Source organism: Schistocerca serialis, chromosome 8 (genome assembly GCF_023864345.2).
Source record: "Schistocerca serialis cubense isolate TAMUIC-IGC-003099 chromosome 8, iqSchSeri2.2, whole genome shotgun sequence".
In the NCBI taxonomy this organism is placed as follows: domain Eukaryota; kingdom Metazoa; phylum Arthropoda; class Insecta; order Orthoptera; family Acrididae; genus Schistocerca; species Schistocerca serialis.
Window position 1 is genome coordinate 629,303,233 of NC_064645.1, and position 27,019 is coordinate 629,330,251.

The 27,019-nt window shown below is 41.2% G+C and overlaps 2 protein-coding genes across 2 annotated transcripts in view; both read left to right on the plus strand.

The window, feature by feature from the left end:
• LOC126416485 (uncharacterized) overlaps positions 1 to 4,509 on the plus strand; it is a 34,881-nt gene extending 30,372 nt beyond the window's left edge. Inside the window, exon 5 of the mRNA XM_050084222.1 lies at positions 4,313 to 4,509. The gene's annotated coding sequence lies outside the window, so the exon portion shown is untranslated. The remainder of the gene's footprint in view (positions 1 to 4,312) is intronic.
• The window catches only part of LOC126416484 (cilia- and flagella-associated protein 70-like), a 282,811-nt gene continuing 260,278 nt past the window's right edge, over positions 4,487 to 27,019 (plus strand). The window contains exons 1-2 of the mRNA XM_050084221.1: positions 4,487 to 4,600; positions 20,873 to 21,006. Of these exons, the coding sequence (XP_049940178.1) occupies positions 4,572 to 4,600; positions 20,873 to 21,006 (163 nt within the window). The 5' untranslated portion in view covers positions 4,487 to 4,571. The remainder of the gene's footprint in view (positions 4,601 to 20,872; positions 21,007 to 27,019) is intronic.

The window sequence follows — 27,019 nt, forward strand, 5'->3', positions numbered from 1 at the left end:
CTCCATGGCTTATCTCCACCTTCGGATACCTGTCCGACAGATATGATTCAAACCATTTGTGGGCAACTCCACGTATCCCATAGGCATATAACTTCCTAAGCAGTAACTTATGGTCGATGACATCAAAGGCCTTTGATAAGTCTAAAAACAATCCACAATTTAATTCCTTTCCATTTATGGAATTTAGAACAAGTTGCAAAAAATTGAAGATAGCTGTTTCAGTTGATTTATTTTTACGGAAACCATTTTGTGCGTTAACCAATATTCTATTCTTAATAAGAAATTGAGGACAATATTATGGAAATGGAAGAGGATGTAGATGAAGATGAAATGGGAGATACGATACTGCGTGAAGAGTTTGACAGAGCACTGAAAGACCTGAGTCGAAACAAGGCCCCCAGAGTAGACAATATTCCATTGGAACTACTGACGGCCGTGGGAGAGCCAGTCCTGACAAAACTCTACCATCTGGTGAGCAAGATGTATGAAACAGGCGAAATACCCTCAGACTTCAAGAAGAATATAATAATTCCAATCCCAAAGAAAGCAGGTGTTGACAGATGTGAAAATTACCGAACTATCAGCTTAATAAGTCACAGCTGCAAAATACTAACACGAATTCTTTACAGACGAATGGAAAAACTAGTAGAAGCCAACCTCGGGGAAGATCAGTTTGGATTCCGTAGAAACACTGGAACACATGAGGCAATACTGACCTTACGACTTATCTTAGAAGAAAGATTAAGGAAAGGAAAACCTACGTTTCTAGCATTTGTAGACTTAGAGAAAGCTTTTGACAATGTTGACTGGAATACTCTCTTTCAAATTCTAAAGGTGGCAGGGGTAAAATACAGGGAGCGAAAGGCTATTTACAATTTGTACAGAAACCAGATGGCAGTTATAAGAGTTGAGGGACATGAAAGGGAAGCAGTGGTTGGGAAGGGAGTAAGACAGGGTTGTAGCCTCTCCCCAATGTTGTTCAATCTGTATATTGAGCAAGCAGTAAAGGAAACAAAAGAAAAATTCGGGGTAGATATTAAAATTCATGGAGAAGAAATAAAAACTTTGAGGTTCGCCGATGACATTGTAATTCTGTCAGAGACAGCAAAGGACTTGGAAGAGCAGTTGAATGGAATGGACAGTGTCTTGAAAGGAGGATATGAGATGAACATCAACAAAAGCAAAACAAGGATAATGGAATGTAGTCGAATTAAGTCGGGTGATGCTGAGGGAATTAGATTAGGAAATGAGGCACTTAAAGTCATTTCTGAAAGTATTTGTATGGAGTGTAGCCATGTATGGAAGTGAAACATGGACGATAAATAGTTTGGACAAGAAGAGAATAGAAGCTTTCGAAATGTGGTGCTACAGAAGTATGCTGAAGATTAGATGGGTAGATCACATAACTAATGAGGAAGTATTGAATCGGATTGGGGAGAGGAGAAGTTTGTGGCACAACTTGACCAGAAGAAGGGATCGGTTGGTAGGACATGTTCTGAGGCATCAAGGGATCATCAATTTAGTATTGGAGGGCAGCGTGGAGGGTAAAAATCGTAGAGGGAGACCAAGAGATGAATACACTAAGCAGATTCAGAAGGATGTAGATTGCAGTAGGTACTGGGAGATGAAGAAGCTTGCACAGGATAGAGTAGCATGGAGAGCTGCATCAAACCAGTCTCAGGACTGAAGACCACAACAACAACAATAAGAAATTTGTATAGTCTATGATACATTATCCTTTCTATTATTTTTGAGAAACCTGACAACATTGATAAAGGCCTAAAGTTACTAACATCATATTTATCACTGTTCTTGTAAAGTGGCTTTATAGTTGAAATTTTAAGTTTTGATGGAAACACCCCTGTCTTAAAAGATTCATTTATAATTTCAGTGAGATGTGAGGCTATGTTTCTTGCACTTTGCTTAATGACTTTGTCAGGAATCCCATCACACCCACATGATATTTTATTTTTTAACCTATTTATAGCATTTAGTACCTCTGATTCAGTTACTGTATAAAGGAACATTGTCATGTCATTCATGGGGATTTTTACCTTGCTATTGGAATTGCATTTAGTTTTAATTAAATTTATGGCTATATTTGTGAAATGTTTGTTAAATATGTTGGCAATCTGAAGTGGGTCCTTAACAGTTTTACCCCCACTTTTAATGAAAAAACTGTTATCTTTTCTTTTGTGTCTACCTATATTTTTATTTATTACCTCCCAAGTTGACTTCATTTTTGTTGTTACCTTTCTCAATGTATGAATCATTATCAAGCTTCTTAGCTGCAATTATTACTTTCTTGTACAGGCTTCTATAACATTTCACAAGTGCTTTCTGTGCTACATTCTTCCTGGCTGATTTATTTAACTTTCTGAGAGTGTCTGATGACTTTCTAATCCCCTGTGTAACCCACATTTTGGTTTTATGTTTAGTTTTGACTCTTTTTATAGGAAAGGCAACATCGAAGCAGTGTTGTCAAGCACAGAATCATGTTGTTATGACGTTGTCAAGCACAGAAAATTCTTGTTCTTTGCTTTTGAGCGTCTTTCATATAGTTGTATTACATAAAGTTTCTGTAGTGTTGTTTCCACATACTATACACATAACATAAAAAATACAATTACAAAATACGCTTATCCTATTCATTTGCTGACATGCCACTATCGTTGTTGTACACATTATAGTCTGTGAAATATCCTCTTCCCTTTAAATTGCTCGTCGTTTTACTTTAGTATGTTTAGTTAAATTACAATTTTGTTACATTATTTGATTCCAATTATATGAGTGCACATATTATTCTCATTTGGTTATACATTCTTTCTGTTACATTCATAAAATAATAGATTCTGTATTCTTTTATAGCATAAATTGATATACATTTCACTTCAATTTACAGTGACTTATTGTTGGAGCATATTCATCAATTCATAATAATTAGAGAAGTAAACAATAGTCACTACAATAGATAGGAAATGCTGCTAAAATAACTACATACGGCCTTGTCCTTCTATCTTTCTCCAGGAAGGATCTTCGTGCTACAGGGTTGAGGAAATTCCATGGAAAGGCATTTATGTGCTCAGTTACATCTTGTTTATAGACTTAACTGTGATCTCAAGAACAAAATAGTTTGTTGTTTATAAGCACAACTCAAATCTAACGATACCAGTTGTATCAAATACTTATTCGGTGTTTAAAAGTGCAGCTCAGTGTTTGCTTGTTATGTTCATTGTATAAAGGATAACCATTTCATGTGCTGAGCTATACAGAGTTATCTCATCAATACGATATGTGTTTACAAAAGTAACAAATGTGCATAAAAATTTCAATGTAAATCAGGTGTTTGATGCTTTCATGGGTAGTCGACACTCACAGTAGTTAGGGTTCGACTCCTTGATTATTTGGCAGTACTCAACCTTAGTTCAGCATTGTGATACGTAATGTAGCCTACTGCAACTGTTTTCTTCTTCACGTACTTTCACAGTATCACATTCATGCGCATTATCAACTTATAACCATATTTATCTTGTGGTTCGGTCCTTTCTTCTTTTTATATATTACCGAACACTCTATGAGCATTTAGCTTTCTTCACTTTATTATGTGTTGATGCATTGTTCCCTTGAAGAAAAACTTAATACTCACTTAAAACAAAATCTTCATAGATAAGTGTATAGTGGCTTGATGGCTACTAAAACCTTTTTCATATATTCAATTGTGTATTCATTCACTTCAGTGTGCAGTCGTGCTATCACAAAACTTATTTAATGTTATGTGTGCGTCTCTACTTATGTTATAAAACTGAAAGACAGAGTGTGTTATAGGCATGGTGTGACCTCTTATTCCATTTGCCCTTTATACTGTACTCACTTGTTTACCTGCAGCAAGCCTTTTCTGGTCCATCAAATATAATTAGCATGTGTACTTTCAATACTTAAATTTGTAAAAATTGTACATATATAGATATCATGTATATAATAGTGTAACTTAAGTAAATATCTCATAGTTTAGGGTCTCTTTCTGTGTATATAATCCCCTTAACTTATTTTGGTATGTGTGTGTTGTGTAGATAGTTGGTAGCTGTAGTATGGACTCTGCCCTAATTTTCTATGTACGTGTTTATGCAGTAAGCTTTACTAATGCTATAATCCGTTCATCATAAGAATAAGCCTGATTTAAACATTGCACTACGTATTCTTTCACAATTGCTGGAACCTCATTGAATTTCTGTTTCACGTGGGACTGCAGCCATGCTGTCTGTAGTGCTGTCAAGTATGATAATAAGGTTATGTTTTGTGCTGTGTGTTACAGGACAACAACTTTACTGGTGCATTTAACTGGATTGCACTGGCCAGTCAGCTGGTACAGCTAGCCTGCAGTGACCAGTTGTACTTCACACATAAAAAGAGACGAGCAAAGGAGCAACACACAGCTTTGAAAGTCATTTAAATTTTAAGCAGAATGAAATCATACACTCCAAATCTCCCACAATATGCTCCCTACATGAATAGACAAAAACTGTAACATATTATGGTTTTTTTCTAACATACTATTGTAATTAAAAACAAGAATGATGAAAATTCCCGACTTAACCACAGGGTAATTTTTCTGTACAAGCTGTGTGTAATGTAAGAGAGTATTGAAGGATTTCAATGTATAGTTAAATATTTAAGCCACTGAAGATATTACTTACCAGGAAAGCACTTGGGCTCGATCAAATAGATCTGTATGAATGTTTGGTTATGGGACCATTATGTACCTCTGAATGTGCTGGTGGGTGTCGTTTATTTGCAAAACTCTGCAGTCATGCTCTACATATCACTGTAGATGTAGTTGTAGACGCCATACGCAATGCAGCAATCTTAACTATAATTGTAAATGTGGAATGCCAATAAAATTCTCCGAGCAATACGAATGACTGCAAAACGCACAGTGAAGAAATGCAAGTTGATCGCATGGCGTATTTGCACATTCTATAATATCAGTGTTGAACGCCACGTAAATGACACTTTTGAAGTTGTTTACTGGTTCACCAATATCGTAACCAGCGTTCTGCCACGCGTAATGAAGCATTGGTCTGTATACTCCCGCAGATAACTGATTGTAAATGACGGAATGCATATTCATGATAAAGTATCTGTCGTGCAATTTCGACTGCATATTACTGGAACGTAATTTAATGAAGTCTGTTATTCTCTTGGCATATATTTTATATTGCCAGAAGAAATACACATCCAGAGGTTGTGCATATTTTGTAGTTTTAGGTGGAATGATTTTTAAATCTACATGTTTTCCTCCAGATGCTTCCAGTAGTACTCGTTCATCCTTATGTCCAGACCAGGAGTTACAAAGTACTAATGACTTTCTCGACAAATGTGGAGTCAAAACTGACAGAAAAAACGTCTTCAGATGTTGTTTCATCATCTTCCCACTCACACTTGCATCGATGACGACATTTGGAGGGCACCACGTTTCTATTTCCCTTGACACGCGGGGTCCAAACTTTCCACTGGATTATTGGAAGCAAATATAGAGTTTGTCTGCCAATCGTCCGTCCATTGATATAACAACATCGATCGTGTAACTATGTGTTGCACAGTTAACTGATTGTCACATCGCGACAGTGTTTCTCTCCCCTTTCATGGATAGTGTTTGTCACAAGAAAGTTCATAGTTGAACTGATTCTGATCACAGTTCCATACAGAACTAATATCGATGCTTCCTCTCGTGATATGCTCATTGACGTCAGCAACAAACGTTTGAGCTCTTTCAATCAGCTCTTCTTCGTCATCCTTATCTTTTCGTGCTTGGAGCATAGTGATATGGCGTGATGTTATCCTAAACTCCTTTTTCAAATTAGTGATAAATCCTAGTGAAGCTATAAAGTTTGTACACCCGAGATTTCTGGCTATGTCCAAGGCCCAATGTTGTAAATGCCAATAATGAATGGCGGAACCGCATTCTCGCGCTTCATTGAATTTCGCCATTGCACGCTCCTTGATAGTCTTGAAGACCAGTGTATGATTTCCTTTGAAAACTGTATTTCCTTCTCTTTTCTTTGCCACGTAATCCAGTATGTTTTTAATATTGCTTTTAGACTTCAGTTGAGGGTATCTTTTCAAAAGCTTGTCGTATGTGTCGAAACCTCTTACGTAATAATCATCGTACATGTTCTCCAGTGTGTTGTCATCAAATGCTGTGATGCTACTTGCAACTTTAACATTCTTCTTGGGAGACGGTTGGTATTCACTGTCACTGCTTCCATCGGCTCTTCCCACACTTGCCGTAGCACTACCGTTTGCAATGAGTTGTTTGTCATTATCATCCCTATCATCATCATTATGTGTTAGTGTTACAACAGTATCTGTTTCTAACTTATGCTCACATTTCTGCACTATAATAGATACCAGACAACATGGGAATGGTTCGTCTTCTACACCAATACCATCTTCACGAAGAAGGGTTCTTCGCAACTTCATCTCAACCAATCGCAATACATTAGCAGGATTGATTACCAATCGCCGAGCCATCTGATGCTTCAATACACAAATAATGTCACAAAACGCAACTTCAGAGGCACACTGCACCATTCCTACTGGTCCTGACTGGCGTACCAGCAGGTCAGTGTGCAATGCGGCATGCCATACGGAGAGGCCTCTAATGGACGACTGCAGAGTTTTGCAGGTGTGGGAGTATCACTAGTGCAATAAGAGACCTTTACATTATTTCTCACACGATTTTGGTGTATTTGTGTTTGTTCGAGCCCAAGTACTTTCCTGGTTAGTCAGTCGCCTGGTAATCACTTAGCTCCTTCCTTATCTGAATCCAAGAAATACATTTCAGTTCTGGAAGTGTCACCTGCATTGTTGATAATGAACCTATCAACAACAGAATCCATGAAGCCAATCAAGAGCGCCATTTTCTCTTCTTCTTTTATGATGAGCCATTTCATCTGGCAGCTTAACAGTCTTGTTACTTCTCGGGCCAAATCCCGCAGCTTGGCTCTGATCAGTTCTGTTGGGTTCATTTTGTAGTGGTACAGTAGCAAATGGAAAAATGCAGCATTTGTAAGATGTCCTTGATGCTGTGAAAATGATTGTTTTTTCATGTTTCTGTGATACTTATCTATAATCCATTCATCATAAGAATAAACCTGATGTAAACATTGCACTATGTATTCTTCCACATTTGCTGGAACCTCATTGGATTTCCCTTTCATGTGGGACTGCAGCCAAGCTATGTGTCAAGTACAATAATAAGGGTATGTTTTGTGCTGCGCATTACGATAATATGGGACAACAGCTTTACCGACGCATTTAACTTGGACATCAGTGGCCGGTCAGCTGGTACAGCTAGCCTGCAGTGATGTAGCCAGCTGCAGTTCACATGTATAAAGAGACAAGCAGAGGAACAATGCAGCTTCGGATGTCATGTAATTTTTAAGCAGAATGAAATAATATACTGCAAATCTCCCACAATACGCTTCTTTGACGATTAGACGAAAACTGCAACACGTTATCATTTTTAGCTAACATACTATTGTAATTAAAAACAATAATGATGAAAATTCCTGCATTAACCACAGTACCATTTTTCTGCTTAAGCTGTGTGAAATGTAAGAGAGTATCGAAGGATTTCACCATGTAGTTAACTATTCAAACCACTGAAGGTATCAGTCGTCTGGTAATCTCTTAGTTCTTTCATTATCCAAATCTGAGAAATACTTTTCAGTCCTGGAAGTATCACCTGCTACATTGATAATGAGCCTATCCGCCACAGAATCTACAAAGCCAACCACGCACAGCATTTTCTCTTCTTTTATGACGAGCCATTCTATATCCCACCAGGGTTCAGCAGTGATGTGTGAAAAAGCTGCACGTATTAGTTCCAGTACATCTGGCAGCTTAACAGTATTGTTACTTCTTGGGCCAAATCCTGCAGCTTGGCTCCACATCAGTTCTGTTGGGTTCATATTGTAATGGTTCAGTAGCAAATGTAAAAATGCAGCATTTGTACGATGTGCTCGATGCTGTAAAAATGATTGTTTTCATGTTTCTATGATACTTATCCACCTCTGTGGTATAAAACGATGGACATAGTCCAAATATAGAGGATTAGGTTTTTCATTTTTGCCTTAAAAATTAAATTGTTATGATTTATTAATTTAGACAACTTTTATGAGCTTTACTGTATGATTAAATGATGATGGCGTCCTCTTGGGTAAAATATTCCAGAGGTAAAATAGTCCCCCATTCGGATCTCCGGGCGGGGACTACTCAGGAGGACGTCGTTATCAGGAGAAAGAAAACTGGCGTTCTACAGATCGGAGCGTGGAATGTCAGATTCCTTAATCGGGCAGGTAGGTTAGAAAATTTAAAAAGGGAAATGGATGGGTTAAAGTTAGATATAGTGGGCATTAGTGAAGTTCGGTGGCAGGAGGAACAAGACTTTTGGTCAGGTGATTACAGGGTTATAAATACAAAATCAAATAGGGGTAATGCAGGAGTAGGTTTAATAATGAATAAAAAAATAGAAGTGCGGGTTAGCTACTACAAACAGCATAGTGAACGCATTATTGTGGGCAAGATAGACACAAAGCCCATGCCTACTACAGTAGTACAAGTTTATATGCCAACTAGCTCTGCAGATGATGAAGAAATAGATGAAATGTATGACGAGATAAAAGAAATTATTCAGGTAGTGAAGGGAGACGAAAATCTAATAGTCATGGGTGACTGGAATTCGTCAGTAGGAAAAGGGAGAGAAGGAAACATAGTAGGTGAATATGGATTGGGGGGAAGGAATGAAAGAGGAAGCCGCCTTGTAGAATTTTGCACAGAGCACAACTTAACCATAGCTAACACTTGGTTCAAGAATCATAAAAGAAGGCTGTATACCTGGAAGAATCCTGGAGATACTAAAAGGTATCAGATAGATTATATAATGGTAAGACAGAGATTTAGGAACCAGGTTTTAAATTGTAAGACATTTCCTGGGGCAGATGTGGATTCTGACCACAATCTATTGGTTATGAACTGCAGATTGAAACTGAAGAAACTGCAAAAAGGTGGGAATTTAAGGAGATGGGACCTGGATAAACTGAAAGAACCAGAGGTTGTACAGAGTTTCAGGGAGAGCATAAGGGAACAATTGGCAGGAATGGGGGAAAGAAATACAGTAGAAGAAGAATGGGTAGCTCTGAGGGATGAAGTAGTGAAGGCAGCAGACGATCAAGTAGGTAAAAAGATGAGGGCTAATAGAAATCCTTGGGTAACAGAAGAAATATTGAATTTAATTGATGAAAGGAGAAAATATAAAAATGCACTAAATGAAGCAGGCAAAAAGGAATACAAACGTCTCAAAAATGTTATCGACAGGAAGTGCAAAATGGCTAAGCAGGGATGGCTAGAGGACAAATGTAAGGATGTAGAGGCTTGTCTCACTAGGGGTAAGATAGATACTGCCTACAGGAAAATTAAAGAGACCTTTGGAGAGAAGAGAACCACTTGTATGAATATCAAGAGCTCAGATGGAAACCCAGTTCTAAGCAAAGAAGGGAAGGCAGAAAGGTGGAAGGAGTATATAGAGGGTCTATACAAGGGCGATGTACTTGAGGACAATATTATGGAAATGCAAGAGGATGTAGATGAAGACGAAATGGGAGATAAGATACTGCGTGAAGAGTTTGACAGAGCACTGAAAGACCTGAGTCGAAACAAGGCCCCGGGAGTAGACAACATTCCATTAGAACTACTGATGGCCTCGGGAGAGCCAGTCATGACAAAACTCTACCATCTGGTGAGCACGATGTATGAGACAGGCAAAATACCCTCAGACTTCAAGAAGAATATAATAATTCCAATCCCAAAGAAAGCAGGTGTTGACAGATGTGAACATTACTGAACTATCAGTTTCATAAGTCACAGCTGCAAAATACTAAAACGAATTCTTTACAGACGAATGGAAAAGTTGGTAGAAGCCGACCTCGGAGAAGATCAGTTTGGATTCCATAGAAATGTTGAAACACGTGAGGCAATACTGACCTTACGACTTATCTTAGAAGAAAGATTAAGAAACGGCAAACCTACGTTTCTAGCATTTGTTGACTTAGAAAAAGTTTTTGACAATGTTAACTGGAATACTCTGTTTCAAATTCTGAAGATGGCAGGGGTAAAATACAGGGAGCGAAAGGCTATTTACAATTTGTACAGAAACCAGATGGCAGTTATAAGAGTCGAGGGCCATGAAAGGGAAGCAGTGGTTGGGAAAGGAGTGAGACAGGGTTGTAACCTCTCCCCGATGTTATTCAATCTGTATATTGAGCAAGCAGTAAAGAAAACAAAAGAAAAATTCGGAGTAGGTATTAAAATTCATGGAGAAGAAGTAAAAACTTTGAGGTTCGCCGATGACATTGTCATTCTGTCAGAGACAGCAAAGGACTTGGAAGAGCAGTTGAACGGAATGGACAGTGTCTTGAAAGGAGGATATAAGATGAACATCAACAAAAGCAAAACGAGGATAATGGAATGTAGTCAAATTAAGTCGGGTGATGCTGAGGGAATTAGATTAGGAAATGAGACACTTAGAGTAGTAAAGGAGTTTTGCTATTTAGGGAGTAAAATAACTGATGATGGTCGAAGTAGAGAGGATATAAAATGTAGACTGCCAATGGCAAGGAAATCGTTTCTGAAGAAGAGAAATTTGTTAACATCGAGTATCGATTTAAGTGTCAGGAAGTCGTTTCTGAAAGTATTTGTATGGAGTGTAGCCATGTATGGAAGTGAAACATGGACGATAACTAGTTTGGACAAGAAGAGAATAGTAGCTTTCGAAATGTGGTGCTACAGAAGAATGCTGAAGATAAGGTGGGTAGATCACGTAACTAATGAGGAGGTATTGAATAGGATTGGGGAGAAGAGAAGTTTGTGGCACAACTTGACTAGAAGAAGGGATCGGTTGGTAGGACATGTTTTGAGGCATCAAGGGATCACAAATTTAGCATTGGAGGGCACCGTGGAGGGTAAAAATCGTAGAGGGAGACCAAGAGATGAATACACTAAGCAGATTCAGAAGGATGTAGGTTGCAGTTGGTACTGGGAGATGAAGAAGCTTGCACAGGATAGAGTAGCATGGAGAGCTGCATCAAACCAGTCTCAGGACTGAAGACCACAACAACAACAACATGAGCAGTCTTTCACAAAACATCAATAATTAAGAAATCGTATTGGAAATGGAAACAAGAATTTCCAGTCCATTATGTAATTAGAAACAAGAAGATGTGCATTATTCGTAAAAAATGGTGATGAGTTTTATCATTATGAAATGTAGTCATTTGAAATTGAATGAGAAAGAAAAATGTGGTGGGAGAGATTTGAATTAATGCACGAATAACCGCATGTGGTTCACAATCCCTTACGCTACCAACTGCACTATGCATTCAATAAATATTCATGTATTAACTGCAATATACTATATATAATGCTGGGAGAACATCAAAGCCGATTACCTCTGTAAATTTATGGAAAACAGTAAGAACAGCCTGTTTCTTGGCAGTTTTTAACTGTATTCCACATGTGTGTTTCACTACAGAACAGAAAGCAGCCTCAGCCATTTTCATACTGCGCATTAACAGCACAACAATCACAGCACAATGCTGCAGAGGCTGTGACTGTACATAAATTTTGAAATAAAAGCTATGTAGCTAAAGCATGATTAAGAAAAATGTTGATGGCTGTTAATACATTTGAATATCTTAAAGTTTCATTTAACATAACTTAGTAATAAGATATCTAATACATAAGTAGGACCTACTTCCAAGAGCATAACAACACCAGTGTACATGTGTTACGGCTTCTGACCAATCATCGTGTTTCTGTTTGTTTACATCAGGTTTATTCTTATGATGAACGGATCATACATCTGTGGTATAAAATGATGGACATAGTCCAAATAAAGAGGATTTTGTTTTTCATTTTTGCCTTAAAAATTGAATTGTTATGTTTTCCTAATTTAAACAACTTTTATGAACAGTCTTTCATAAAACATCGATAACTAAGAATTTGTATTTGAAATGGAAACAGGAATTTCACATCTAATATGTAATTAGAAACAAGAAGACATGCATTATTCATAAAAATGGTGATGAATTACAGGTATTTCAAATTGATTGAGGAAAAAAATGATTCTGAGAAGATTTGAACCAACACTCGAACAATCGCATTTGTCTCTTTCACTTTCTATTACTCTACTGACTGCACTACTTGCTCAATGTGTGTATATTTATTGACTGCAGTACAAAAAAAGTTGGTAAAACTTCAAAGCCAATTATCTCTATAAATTTATGAAAAAATTAAGAACAGCCTATTTCTCGACACTTTTTAACCATGTTCCATGCACGTGTTTCTCTATGGAACAGAAAGCAGTGCGACAATCAGAGCACAATGCTGCAAGGCTGTGACTGAACATGATTTTTGAAATAAAACCTATGTAGCTAAAGCATGATTAAGAAAAATGTTGATGGCTGTTAATACAATTGAATGTCTTAAAGTTTTATTTAACGTAACTTAGTAATAAGAGATCTAATACATAAGTAGGACCTACTTCCAAGAGAGTAACAACACCAGCGTACGAGTGCTATGGCTTCTGACCAATCACCGTGTTTGTGTTTGTTTCCACCTGGTTTATTCTTATGATGAATAGGTTATAGTACAGGATGTAGCTCATAGGGTTGGATTGTGTTTGGTGCTCCAACACTCTCAGCTATGTCTGTCTTGCGTGCACATGCCCGCAGTTTGTTGACTAGCTTGCTCCCCAAAGTGCATGCGCTGCATCATTCTGATACCACTTATGTTGTGGTGAGTTGTGTATTGCATTGCCCTCTACCGTGTGTTTCAGCAATTCATTTATTTGTTTACAGCTGGGTCTCGTGCAAGGCAAAATGTTGTATTTAAAATATCATCTCTAGACCCATATAAGTAAAATTCTTCTTTGTTACATCCACATATCGTTTACACATTTGACATATAAGAAAGAATGCAAAGAAAAATTTTCCTTATCAACTAACAACATAAATTCTGGAATGTGATTTTCCAGCATCCTAAATCTAATATTATTATACATACATACAACTTACCTACCTACTTACCTTGATTGTACCTTATAAAGCCAATTTCAATCAAGCTCTTGCCCCAACTTTCCTCCAAGGTCAATGAACAGGGGCTTACCATGACCGATTCAAATTTTCCGGGGTCGTGGTGGCATCGGTCTCTGGTTAGGCGTAACTTCTGTTATATGGACTGTTGGTGTTTGATCACGCCAATTAGTATCCTTTGAGGACCTTGACTGAAATTCTCTTTGCCTTTGCGCATTATTCGGCATGTGTGCATTCCTTTGCTGGCCAAATCCCGCTGTCTCTGGGTTATTCAGCTTTCTGGTATTGTTTTGTGTTTGCCAAGCAATCAGCTGATTATTGCCAGTAGTTTGTGTTTGTACATATTACACAGGCTGGCCATATGCTACTTGTCCATTGTAGTTGTTATTGTTAAATTTTTGGGCTTTATTTTTATATATCCGCCCTTAAATTTACAGCTTTGTCCATTGCCGTTGTGATTACCGTTACTGTTACCATGGATCTGTGTGGGGTAAGGTTGCCATCTGTGTTTCACCACGAATCTGTTGTTCACCTTTTGGTCCGTTAATCTCTGTTGCACTATCTGCATATTAACAGGCTTGGGTTGTACTGGACCGCTCTTCGTATATCAAGCCTATTGAGTCCAATACAGATGAAAGCATTTGGTGCTGTGTTCCGGAATGGTAATGAGTTTTTCCCTAATGTGGCCAGGAAGAAGGCTCTTTAGAATTTTCAGCATGTCTACTTGAGATACCGGGTTCATCCAGTGTCTGGCTTTATCCAAATATTTTTCAAAATAGCTCCTTAAGCTTCCATGTTTGTTATTGAATGGAGTTGGATTGAATACTTCACATCTGAGTCTCTCTTGTACTGCCTCAGACCAATATTTATCCAGAAAGTCTCTCTCAAACTCTTCATAGTAATGGCAACATTCTGCAATTTGCATAGCCCATAGCAGAACATGTGCTGAGGCTGGGGAACCACCATGTAACATCCAGCAGCAGCTCCTGCTGGTGCGGCAGACTTGTAAGTCTCTTGCAGCTCCAACCTCAACCACTCACCATGTAGCTGCTCATCTGCCTCTGGACCATCTTTTTTCCCACCAACCCCGAGCCACGATGCCACTTGGGATCCGCATGCAACGTGTGCTGGAGTCCCTCGGTGTGGAGCCCGTACAGCCCCAAATCCAGGGTTTTAACTGCCTGCCACCCTGGTGATTTTAGATTTGGTATGGTACATGAGAGATTGCATTCCTGCCACCATTTTAATGCAACATTTTCTGCCATTTTATCTGAGTACCACAGACTATGTAGCTGTTTTTATGGGTGGGTTGAAACAGGGGGATTCCGTTGGTTGCTCTGTTGTTTTTCCAGATTGTGTCCTCAAGGTCCAACTGCCTCAAGCGTTACTGTCTTTGATGCAAAATTGTCTGTGATCTTGCGGGCACTGGAGCAGATGAGATGTTCTTCCATCCTAAATTTGTTGTTTGTTTTGACTCTCTTAAGTATCTTTCACTCTTTGCAACATTTGTATTCTACAGATAAAATAATCCAGACCATCCAGGATGCACTCCTCCAACTACAATGACTGGGGAAGGAGGTGGCTTTCTACCGGGGGGTTCCAGGGCACATCGACTTTGCTGGGAACAAAAGGGCAGATCTCGCAGCCAACGAGGCATGTCTTGATCCGCAAGTCTTTTAATGTGCCATCCCCCTGCATGCACTCATCTTGCTGTTGAGTTCATGAGTCATGTGACGGTGAGAGAATGAGTGGCTGGAAATAACTGACAATAAGCTCCATTTAGTCAAGTCCACAATGTGTGTACTTCCTTCCAGCCCCATGGACAGGACAAGGTTCTCCGCACTTGGCTTCAGATAGGCCACAGATCTATGACGCATGGCTTCCTGCTTTGGTGAGAGGACCCTCCAATGTGTGGTGCTTGTGGCGTCCAGATCACTGTGCACCATGTTTTATTGGACTGTGTTTTATTTTCTGACCAGCAGTCTGTGGCTGACTTTCCAGTGGATCTGCCATCTCTTTTAGGAAATACTCAAATGAATGTGGTTAAAGTTTTAAAAGTTCTGTGACATGTCCAATGTTTTTACCAAGATTTTAGGGAGAGGGTCTTAATACATTCACAGGGTGACTGGTTCGCCCATATTTTATGTAAATATGTAAATTGCCACCCAGTGAAAATTCCCTGTGGCATCCTTTGTGCTCCTTTCTCATTTTCCTTACGTTTTATTTTCTTATACAGCATTTTACTTCTTTTCCCGCTTTCTTTGCTTGTATGCTTCCATTTTACTTAGTTTGTCCACATTCATTTCTTTTAATGTGTGTCAGGGCTCTGATGACTTCGATGTTGAATGCCCGTAAGCTCCAATACACACACACACACACACACACACACACACACACACACACACACATACAGCAGAACGTCACCCTGTTTGTATCCAACAATAAATCTAATTTTCTACGTTTCAGTCCAGGTACGAGGTAAAACATTTTGAAATGCTCTGGTAAAGACCATGGGGTTTGGTCTTTTCCCTATAGAGAGAGGTAAATGTCAGAAATTGATGATGCCTAAGTAATCCCTCATCTGCAAGTAATATGGATGAAAATGCTATGTTGTCAGTGACAGGCATGTTTGTGTTGCCTTGTGGCATAGCACATGATAATTGCGCTTGCTCAACAGGTACAGCCACCATCAAGTGTTGCTGCACTCTGCAACCTTCGTGCGATTCTCCTTTGATAGGCTAGCCCTGTATTGCGGGTAACCAGTGAATATATCTGACTTCTCTTTGTATTCTGTCAAATGTTGTTTTGAAATGTCAGTAGTTTTAGCAATACTGTCTCGTAACCTTTCCTCTGCTTCCTTTAAACCTGAATCTATTTTAGCTAGAAATTGACATTCTTTCTCTTTTAGAGCTTCTTCTACAGTATATACACAAATTTGCCACTCTGACTCTACCTTTTCAGCAAGGGTGCTGCCATTATCCAGCTTTCCGGCTTCAGCTTATTCAGTTATTTCCTTTGCATCTACACATAACATATTTCTTAGTTTTTTGGCAAATTCTGATTCTACTACTAGGTCTACTCTTAGACTTAACATTTGTACTTCTGTAGGCAAGTTTTTGCATAAGGTCTTGCAGCTCGCTGACTGTGTCCGTCAATTTTTACGAATGCAAGCACTTGGGATTGTGTCCTCGGAATTTGAGAATATGCTTCACTGAGGTTTTGTAACTCACCAGCAGGTTGTTCCTGTTTATTGTGTATGGATAACACTTTTTCCATCAACATATTTATATTTCAGAACATGTTGATAATTATTTCTTGTTTTAGTTGTTTAACTAGCTCTATCAACTTCCTGGATAGTTTCTCAGATAATTCAGTGCACATAGTTTTGCTCACCTCACTGGATGTTTGACTAATACTGACTTTGAAATCATTAGATGCCTGATTTTGCTGTGTAAGCTGTTGTCCTATATTTTTCTGTTTTGTGAACTGCTATGTCATACCTTTAAATTGTTTTGTTACATTTTGCTGAAATTCCTGTTGTTTTGTAAACTGTTGTGTTATTAGTTGCATGAGTTGTGTCAAATTGTGTCTCACTAGTATTTACATAGCTTTTATGAACTGTTTCTGTTTCTTGCGTTTGCAATGTTGTGAACAAGTAATCAAAGGAATTTTAGCCATCACGCCCTTCAGTTTCACTATTTGAAAAAATATCAGGTAAGAAAAATTGTCTCATTGAGGGTCATAAACGTGACATTGTGATTAGTTATATTACTGGTGTCTTCACTTATTGATAGTGGGACACCAACCTCATTGTTTTGGTAGCCATCGGCCAGTTCACGAATTTGGCGCATTACCTTCAACTGTTGCCAAGCTCGGATTTCCGACGTCTTGACATACTGCATTTTGTAATGAGTTTTCAAAAGTGGTCTTTCCTTTGACTCCATTGTGAATAGTGTTTAACAAAATTATGAAAAAAATTTCAAAAATGAAATTTTGTCTGTATCGGTACTTTTCAATTAAAGTAGATTTAGCTGCATATTCACTAATAAACCTGATTATTATCTGACACAGTCCTTTAGTATTTGATGACTTATCTTGCATCTACTCGCCAAGCAGTGCAGGAGGAAACACACGTAAAAGTTATGGAAATGTGCACGTTTTTTGAGCCAGTAGCTCCTTATGGCAGAAGAGTTGGAGGGAAAGGAAGAGGGATGAAGGAAAAGGGCTCGTGATGTTTAGAAAATGAGAAAAGTTATGGAAAGTCACCCAGAATTGCCGGTCAGGGGAGATGGGATAGAATGAAAGAGAGTTCAAAACCTATCAGTTCTAAGGTGGCAGATGGAGTAATCAAGGGGGGGGGGGGGGGGGCAAGGAAGTAGATAGGTCAGAAAATGAAACATAGGAAAACTAAAAGGGAACAAAAAAGAAATAGTCACTGAAAATAAATGTTGTGATCAAAGAATTTAACGTAAATTTAGGCCAGGTGGGTGCAGACTTCTGAGAAACTGGTGTCAGGGCGGAGAATCCAGAGAGAACATATGGTGAAACAGACACTGAGGTCATGAGTGTCAAGCTGTATAGGGCATTTTACAACAGGAGATTGTGTGTTGCTAGTATACACCCTCTGTCTATGCCCATTCGTCTTAACTGATAACTTGGTGTTGGTGATATCAGTGTAGAAGGCCAAACCATATTTACATAACAGCAGGTATTTACATAACAGCTGGCAGAGGACATGTTGTTTCACACGTGGCTCTCACTTTTGCCAGTTACAGGGCTGAAATGATGGTAGGAGGGTGCATTGGGTAACTCTTACAGTGGGGATGATCACATGGGAGGAGCCATAGTGTGGGGAAATGGGTGCAGAAAGGAGCATAGGCCCGGACCAAGATAATGTGGAGATTTGGGGGGAGGGGTCACAGTGGAAAGTGATTCAAGGAGTGGTGGGAAAAAGTCAGACAGATTGGATCTCATTTCAGGGCATTATTTTAGGTAGTGATAGCCTTGCCAAAGTAGCTGATTAATATGTTCAAGACCAGGAGGGTACTACATGACAGGAGATGTAGGAAGGGGGAGTCTTAGTAATATAGGTTGCAGGTGTTGATCAACCAAGGCAGAGATCCATTCAATGGGTGCTCTGAAGGCAGCAATGTTGGGGCAGCCAGGATGACTGGGTTTGTGATCTTAGAAGGAAGAGAAAAGGTGGTAGTGTGTGGTTTGGGTTGGGTAAGGGGTTCTATGGATTGAGATGTTAGCACTTGTGAAGGGCCTGAGGTTGTAAGGAGGGTCTCTAGGTGAGTTTGTATCATAGGGATGGGATCTTGCTGGCAGACGTGGTATGTAGAAGTGTCAGAAATCTGGCTTAGAACCTCATTTATATACTCCCTTCTGTCAAGTACCACAGTGGTAGATCCCTTGTCAACCTGGAGTTTATTGATGGAGTCATCAGTTTTTAGGGAATGAAGAGCCTGGAATTTTACAGCGGACAGGTTAGTGTCATGTTGTAGGGACCTGAGAAAGGGTTGTGAAGCAATGTTGGATGTTAGGAATTCTAGGAAGACTTTTAATGGTCAATTTTGAGGAAGTGGTTGTAGCTCAAGTTGGGACCATGGTTGGAACTGTTCAAGGCAGAATTCAGGGATAGGTTTGCTGTTGAAAAGATTTTGAGACTGTTTGGCAAAGTGATACTTCCATTTAACCAAAGCTGTATGATAAAATGCAGGTTTATGGCTGAGAGTGAGGCCCTTGGAAAATACAGATAGTTGGGGAGGGGAGAGGGTCTGAGATGAGTGGACAAGAGCACAGTAGCGTTGTGGCTATTTCTAGTGACCATGAATTACCATAGCTTTGGACGACAGTGCTGAAGGTCTGGGGATGTTAAGAAGGTTGTCAAAGCTTGGTTTGTGGAAGAGTAGTAGTGGTTGATTGTGTGGCTTTTTAGGAAGTTGGAGAGGGACAGGAATGGAAACATCACATTGAGGTACTTTAGGAGCAGGGTAGCTGATGAGAAATGTGGCCTGTTCTTGCAGTTTGTAATTGGCTTGGTGGATGATACCATGCAAGGAAACATGGAGGACAGATAACTGCAGGATTTTATAGAAGAAGATAAGTCTGTTGCAGTGGAAATTGGCAGATGGTGTACATAGCTCACTGACTAGCTTTAAGTGCAATAGATGGGTGTATTTGAAACTGTAAAAGGGACTGATGAAGAGTGGGATTAGATCCAGAAAAAGGAACTTGTTAGATCCAGAAAAAGGAACTCATCTCAACCTTCACTGAACATATTCATCGCACAAGCATAGTTGAAAACCAGCTTTCCTAGGCCATCACATCCATGCTGACAGTGCTGATCTCTCCAAAAAAACAACTTAGTAGCACACCTCTTATTACTCAGTACTACCCTGGACTTCCCTGGACTTGAACGTATTAATCAGCTACTTTGACAAGGCTATGAGTTCCTAAAATCATGCCTTGAAATGAGGCCCATTCTCTCTGACTTTTTGTTTGCCCATCATACCTAGAATAGCCTTTTGTGTCCCTGTCCCGCCCCCCTCCCTCCACCCCCCTAATCACCACAATATCCTGATCAGACCCTATGCTCTTCCAGCATCCATTTCCCTACTTTATGGCTCCTGACCCTGTGATCATCCCTGCTGCAAGATGCATCCTCTTACCACAACCTAAAGCAGCTCTGTAACTGGCCAAACATATACTAACAAAGGCAAAGCCACTGTGAATTGACACATGTTATATAACAGCTGTGACATAAACACTGGTCTGCCTCCTATATTAGTATGATGAGCATCAAGTTATCAGTTAGGATCAAAAGCCATAGACAGAGGATGTATAATGGAAACACACAATATCCTGTTGCAAAGCATTCTCTGTGGCATGACAGTCATGACCTCAGTGTCCGCTTCACCACACATGCTGTCTGGATTCTCTGCTCTAACACCAGTTACTCAGAACTCAACAGGTGAGAACTAGTATTATAACATGTCCTTGGCTCTTGCCTTCCACCTGGTCTAAATTTATGTAAATTTCTTTGGTCTCAACGTTTCACTTCAGTAACTATTTCTTTTCTTCAGTCCCTTTGCAATATATCTACCTTTCTGGTCTTATTAACTCTTGTATAATGTCTTGTCAGTAATCTCTGTCTTGCTTGTTACTCTATCTTCCACTGTTGAGCTCTCATGCTTTCAATTCTTATCCTCAACAATGACTCCTTTCTTCTCATCCCATCTGGTAAATCTTCCATGACCCAAGTTTCTTGGCAAGTGTTCTATAACTTTCCCCATTTCCTAAACATCACCAGTCTGTTTCCTTCAACCCTCTTCCTTTCTCTTTAATACTTTTGCTAAAAGAAGGAGCCAATTGTTTCAAAAGCTTGTACATTTCCACAAATTTTATGTGTGTGTCTCCTGGTGAGTAGATTTTTTTATCCATTCAATTATATTATATTTTAAAATAAAAATCGATTATTTTCATTAATATGTTAGCTCTAGTTGTATATATGAGAGCATGTGCTTAAAAAAGAGTAGTAGCCTGACAGATACTTTTATGCTGCTACATATTTCTATATGTAACGTGTCTCAATCAGCTGTAAGTGAAGGTTGCCTTTCCTAATTTTTTATTGTTCCTATCATAGACTTTCTGTTATTTGAATGCTTTTTCATTAAATATTCTTGCCAATAAATACTTAACTTGTTTGTTCATTCCAGGTACAAATGTTGGCCAATAGAAATATCAGGTTCTGCAAAAGCTAGTGCCACTTCAAAATCAAAAAGCAAATCTCCTGAACAAAATTTTCATTTCATAGCGTATCTTGATGCTACAGCACTCCTTTACCCAGGAGGTAAAGAAATTTATATCTCACATAGTAAAATATCCCCAAAAAATATTAGTGTACAGTTGAATTCTCAAAGAAATAATTTCCTTTAGTCACAACCAAATAAAGATAAAATAAACTTATGCTTCATGTTATGAAACAACAGAAGCTACTCATCACTGATATGGTTATCCACCTGATTATATTACATTAAAATGGCTAATTTATTCATTGGCCAAATTAATTATTAGGTTGTAAAGCATTTTCACTCTTACAGAAGGTTCTAATTCATCTTTCCTATTTTCTCTGCCATATTGCTGCAGTTCATATAATAATGATTCTTTTTTTTTTCAGTAAGAGAGATAGTGAACTTGAAATGATGCTTATTATTCTTTATTATGAAAATAATTGTAATATAACTGTGAGGGAATATAGAATAGTTGTGGGTAAACAACTAGAATTCTCTCAGATACAGATTTATTCACACTTAGCTTCTACACAGATACAAGTCCGGAGGCTAACTGCCGTTAGCGTCCAACATCCTGCCCAAAGCCCTCTCCTTAAAGATAGCACACTTACGCACAGAACAAATATTGATATTTATGGCGCTCTACACCACATAGCTCCCGCCGCACAGCATGGAGTACGTCCCTGTGAATTGGGGGGGGGGGGGGGGGTGTTAGGAAGGTAACGTACAGTTCTTCTGCGTCAGGCGGAAGCAGTTGACTGGTAGGAGACCGGGGGGTGAAACCTGGTACGTTGACCATGAAGTCAGCAAGCGACGCCGGCGGCTGAAGATGACGTCCCGTCCTGGAGTGGAGGTTAGCACTTCGTCAGCCAGCAGGGGGAGAATCACCTTGCCAGAAGGCCTAACAAAGGCACGCAAATTGCCACACACAGCACTTCTGCTCAATTTAAAGCGGCGCACCACACGAGATTCTGCACTTCCTCCCTCAATATTGTCACTCGCGAGTACCACACACACCGTATCGCCATCTACGACAACAGATAATTTATGTATGTCATCAGGGTGCACATGTGTTGTGAATTCTTGGATGGCACCTGTACGAGCAATGATAGGGAGGCAGGGAGGTGTGGGAAAGCCATGGCAGGGGGGAGCATCTGCTAAGAGGGGGGTGGCAGGTGCACTGGACTGCACAGGAGACAACCTCGAGCGATCAGCTGACAGACGAGGGAGCGTGACCGAAGGCAACGAGGAGCCAGTGTGGGTTGAACGGCATGACAAAGAGCTGTCACACGAAGATGGTAACACAATGGTAGAATCCGAGTGGTTGGCAGTTCGACTGTGAGGGCTGTGAGGAGTGAAGCCCCAAAAAGATTGGCCACTCGAATTAGATGAACGCGGAGAAGGAGCAGTGCTTGGCAGAGAAGCACGCTGTGGAGAATCAGTACCCGAATGCACGGTGTGGGAAGATGGATGGCCGCTCGAAGCAGGAGTGGGGGAAATAGGGGCAGAATCAGAGGGTTCACCTGAGGCTCAATGAAAGCTGGTTTCACTCGGTTGAGTGAGACCGTGGTTACAGAGTCTTTTTTGAGGAGATCCATGTTATTCTCAGAGCATTTGACGACCTTGTAAGGACCTGTGTAGGGCGACTGAAGCAAGGCTTTGACTGAGTCGTCTCTGAGAAACACGTACTCGCAAGAGTCTAGCGTGCACGGTACATACACATGCGGAGGTGTATGAGCAGCCGGAGGTGGCGGCTGAATTCTGCTGTAGTGCAAGTGCACCTGCTCGAGAAATGAAGGGAGTTCAGAGGGCCGTGGAAGTGGGGTCGGAGTGACTAATTCTCCAGGCAAAACCAGAGGTTGGCCATACACAAACTCGGCTACAGAACCCTTGAGGCCTTCCTTGAAAGTCGCACGAAGGCCAAGAAGCACGAAGGGCAGTGCCTCTGTCCATAGTGAGTCATGGCAATGCAGGGCAGACTTTAAGGTGTGATGCCATCGCTCGACAAGCCCATTGCTTTGGGCGTGGTATGCAGAAGTATGAATTTTGACAATACCACACATTTTACATAATCAGAGAAAACTGAAGACTCCAATTGTCGCCCCTGGTCAGTGGTGAGGTAAACAGGTGAGCCAAATCTAGAGATCCACAAATCTAAGAATGCTCGACTTACTGTCTTAGAGGTAATGTTCAGAATAGGCACAGCCTCAGCCCACCGAGTCATCCTGTCAATAGCTGTAAACAAGTAATGGAAACCCTCGGAGGGCAGCAAAGGACCTACGAGGTCGACATGAACATGGTGAAACCGGCCTGGCGGTTGGGTAAAACAGCCAAAGGGTGGAAAAGTGTGCCTGGAAACTTTGTTCTGTTGACACACCATGCATGCCCTTGCCCAAGACTGACAGTCACGGTGCATGTCTCTCCAGACAAACCGTTCAGCTACCAGACGGGTGGAAGCTTTGACACCGGGGTGTGCTAATGTGTGTAGTTTGTCAAAGACCTGGCATTGAAGGGGCTTAGGAATGAATGGCCACAACATACCAGTTGATTCATCACACCACACTAAGTCAGATATGCCAGGGAAAGTAGAGCGTACCGGTTGGAGAGAGGAGCTGTGGTCTGAAATTAACTGCATGGTATGGGGGTCTGCCGATTGCAACCGAGGTAGGTCCGTTAAGTCAATTAAGGTTTTGACAGCACCAACACATGAGAGAAAATCAGCGACCACATTGTCTGCTTCTCAGATGTAACGAATGTCATTTGTAAATTGCAAGATGTAATCGATGTGACGAAAGCGTTGTGGGGGCGGATCAGCCGCAGGATTTTTTATGGCAGGAACCAACGGCTTGCGATCAGTGAGCACATCGAAATCTCATCCCTCAACATCAGTTCTGAAGTGTCTTATGGCCTCGTAAACTGCAAGTAATTCTCTGTCGAATGCTGAGTATTTCTTCTGCGCGTTGTTTAGCTTTTTTGAGAAAAACTGCAGGGGGCTCGTAACATCGTTGTATGTCTGACTCAGTACTGCGCTGATAGCATTGTCACTAGTGTCAGTAGTGATAAACATTGTGGCATCCGCCCGTGGGTGAGCAATAGTGACGGCGGAGGCCAACAGCTGTTTGAGTTCGTTAAATGCCTTGTCGATGTCTGGTGTCCATGGTACCTGGCGGGTGCCAGAAATTTGTGGGCCAGCGAGAGCATCTGTGAGAGGAGCCTGCACCGCAGAAGCAGCTGGCAAATGTTTCCAGTAATAATTAACTGTTCCGATGAACCTGGGTAATTCCCTATAGGTCTGAGGGTGTAGCATCTCGAGAACAGGCTTGATCTTGTCCTGTGGTGGTGTCAGACAGTCTGATGACACAACATAACTTAGGAATGTGACGGATGACTGGTGCAATTGAGTCTTTTTATTGTTCAGTTCAATACCAGCGGCTGCTAAAATATCTGTCACGACTTGAACACGCTCCTCACTCTGTTCTAAAGTAGAAGCAAAAACCAACATGTCATCTATATATATGAAACAAAAGTCTAGATGGGATAAAGTTTGATTGATGAAATGCTGCCACGTTTGGGGTGCATTTTTCAACCCAAACGGCATAAATTTGTATTGGAACAGCCCAAAGGGAAAGGTTATGGCAGTCTTTTCAATATCCTCCGGAGCCATAGGAATCTGATGAAATGCATGCTTACAGTCCAAAACAGAGAAGTACTTTGCACCTGCGAGTGCATGATTGAAGTCTGCAATGTGTGGGACCTGATATTTATCAATGATGGTGCGGGCATTTAAGCGCCTATAGTCTCCGACCATACGCCAAGTACCGTCTTCCTTTTGGTCAAACAGGATAGGACTAGCCCAGCAACCGGAAGAAGGTTCAATTATTCCCTTTTGTAACAGATCATCCAATTGTTCTTTTGCAATTTTCATAAATTCCGGCTTGAGGCGGCGTGGGCATTGCGATATGGGCGGCCCATCGGTTAGACGTAACCAATGAACTGTGCCATTATTGACCACTGCAATACATGGTGCGGCACAACAGTCAGATGTCCGTGAAGTGGAGCAGGCAGTGGCGGACGGGCCAAGCTGTGGCGCTGAGGGCACAGAAGTACAGGTGTGCCACCCGCTCGTAGGCTGCGTAAAGGCCACACACGTGTTAACATGGGCGAGGTTGGTACACTGGTTCTTGGTAGCAGGCCGTGCCGCTACGAGGGCTGTAGGCACGAGTGGGCATGGCCGGACAGCAGATGGCCGTAGTTCATTGCCACGAGCTTGGTAAGTTAATTGTCCATTCGGAACGCTAGGAGCATGAGCACTCGGGCATACACTATCATTACGAAAGGGGCTGCTGACACAGTTTACAGAGTTCACAGCATTGTCGTTAACGTGCGCGGGCACGGGAACACTAGATTGGCATGGACTGACCTTCTCTGTAGCCGACGAGTCATCTGCTTGTAGTGCTGCGAGGCATTGTTGTGTGGAGGCCGACTCGTGGTGTATGTCGCGGAGATGCAGCAGCATTTCCGTACGTTCCATCCGCAACTTCGAAGACTTGCGCACTCCACTAGCCACTTGTTTGTCCAAGACTGCAGCTCCAAGGATAGGTTTACACACTTCTTAGCACAGCACACAAGTTTGGTGTTAGCCGAACTGTCACTCGGTGAAGCGAAAGGAATATGTTTGTTAAGGGAGGGGTAAAACACAGTATACAAAGTGGAACCCGAACACTGTAGGGTAGACAAGTTCACTGCACAAAGTACTGTTTTGTGTGGTTGCACTTTATTGGTTGCTAGGCGAACCGGCAGCAAAGAGACGTCTGCGCCAGTGTCTACCAGAAAACATACACCTGATCGTAAATCGTGAACATAGACTCGACCACACTTACTTTTATTGTCCGAAACAGAGTGCAACGTGGGATGGTGCCCATTGTTTACATCGCAGGAGGTGGCACCGTAGCCGACCTGCGGTTGGAGTTTGGGTAAGAACACGGTGACTGGCATTTGCGAACTCGCTCCCCGAATCTCGCATGGAAGAAACAGTAAGGTTGGGCGGGCCTGTGCTCCTGTGGGTAGTTGCTAGGTGACGGAGTATGTGCCCCAGAGTCTTCCACAGAGGCCGATGCACTGTCGTTGTGGGGAGTTGAAGGTGCAGGCAGGGTGGCTAGTTTAACAAACTTGTTATTAGCAGCACCAGACAAGGGCGTGGCGTCAGAAAGCGTCTTAGTGCTGTCACGTCCACAATGCAGTGCACGGAGCTCACGTTGCCTGGCGGAGTATGCTCTGTCGGAGGCGCATAAACGTTCATTTACTGGCCTATCTTCATACGCAGAGATTGCAGTCTGGACAGGCAAAGGCAGCTTTTCAGTCCAGATTTCTGTGAGTGTGTCATCAGGCATAACTTGCTCATTGACGAGAAGATGGATGCACCGCCACAGCTGGGACGGAGACCTGTCGCCGAGACGCTCTTCGTAGATGAGCTGTCGCACATTTTCTCTCCTGGTGTTTGAGACGCGCTCCAGTATCGTCTGTTTCGCCACAGCATACTTCCCTGCTATGGGGGGTGCTTTGACCAGATCGTAAATTAAATCGCCGCGGTCGTGAAGATGGTTCATGAGGCAGGTGAAGCGTGTGTCATCGTCCAAAGCACAGACATTGAATGTTTGCTCAACCAGGTTAAACCAGAACTCCGGGTGAGCAGGTTTGAAGTCTGGTAATTTCGGCAGATTCGGCACTGCAGTCACTGCGGAGGTGTGCCTATTACTTCAGACGGAAGTAGAGCATGCAGAAGATAGCGAGTCCGAATTATTGGCGTCCCGTAATGCGGGAATCGTGAAATTCACTTGACGCCGGAGGGGCGGCTGAGAAGCGACGGACGCTCGAACGGTGTGAGGATCATAGTCAAAATGTGCATTCTCATTGATGTGGTAGCTCGGAGAGAAGCCACAAGTGCTTAAGTACGCCGGTGAATGTCTGTTATGCACACAGTATTCACTCGACTGCGAGTGGTGGGGCTGGTTGTAGATGTCGGAGTAATTACTGTCCAGCACAGAATTGTTGACTTGCTTAGAAGCAACACAA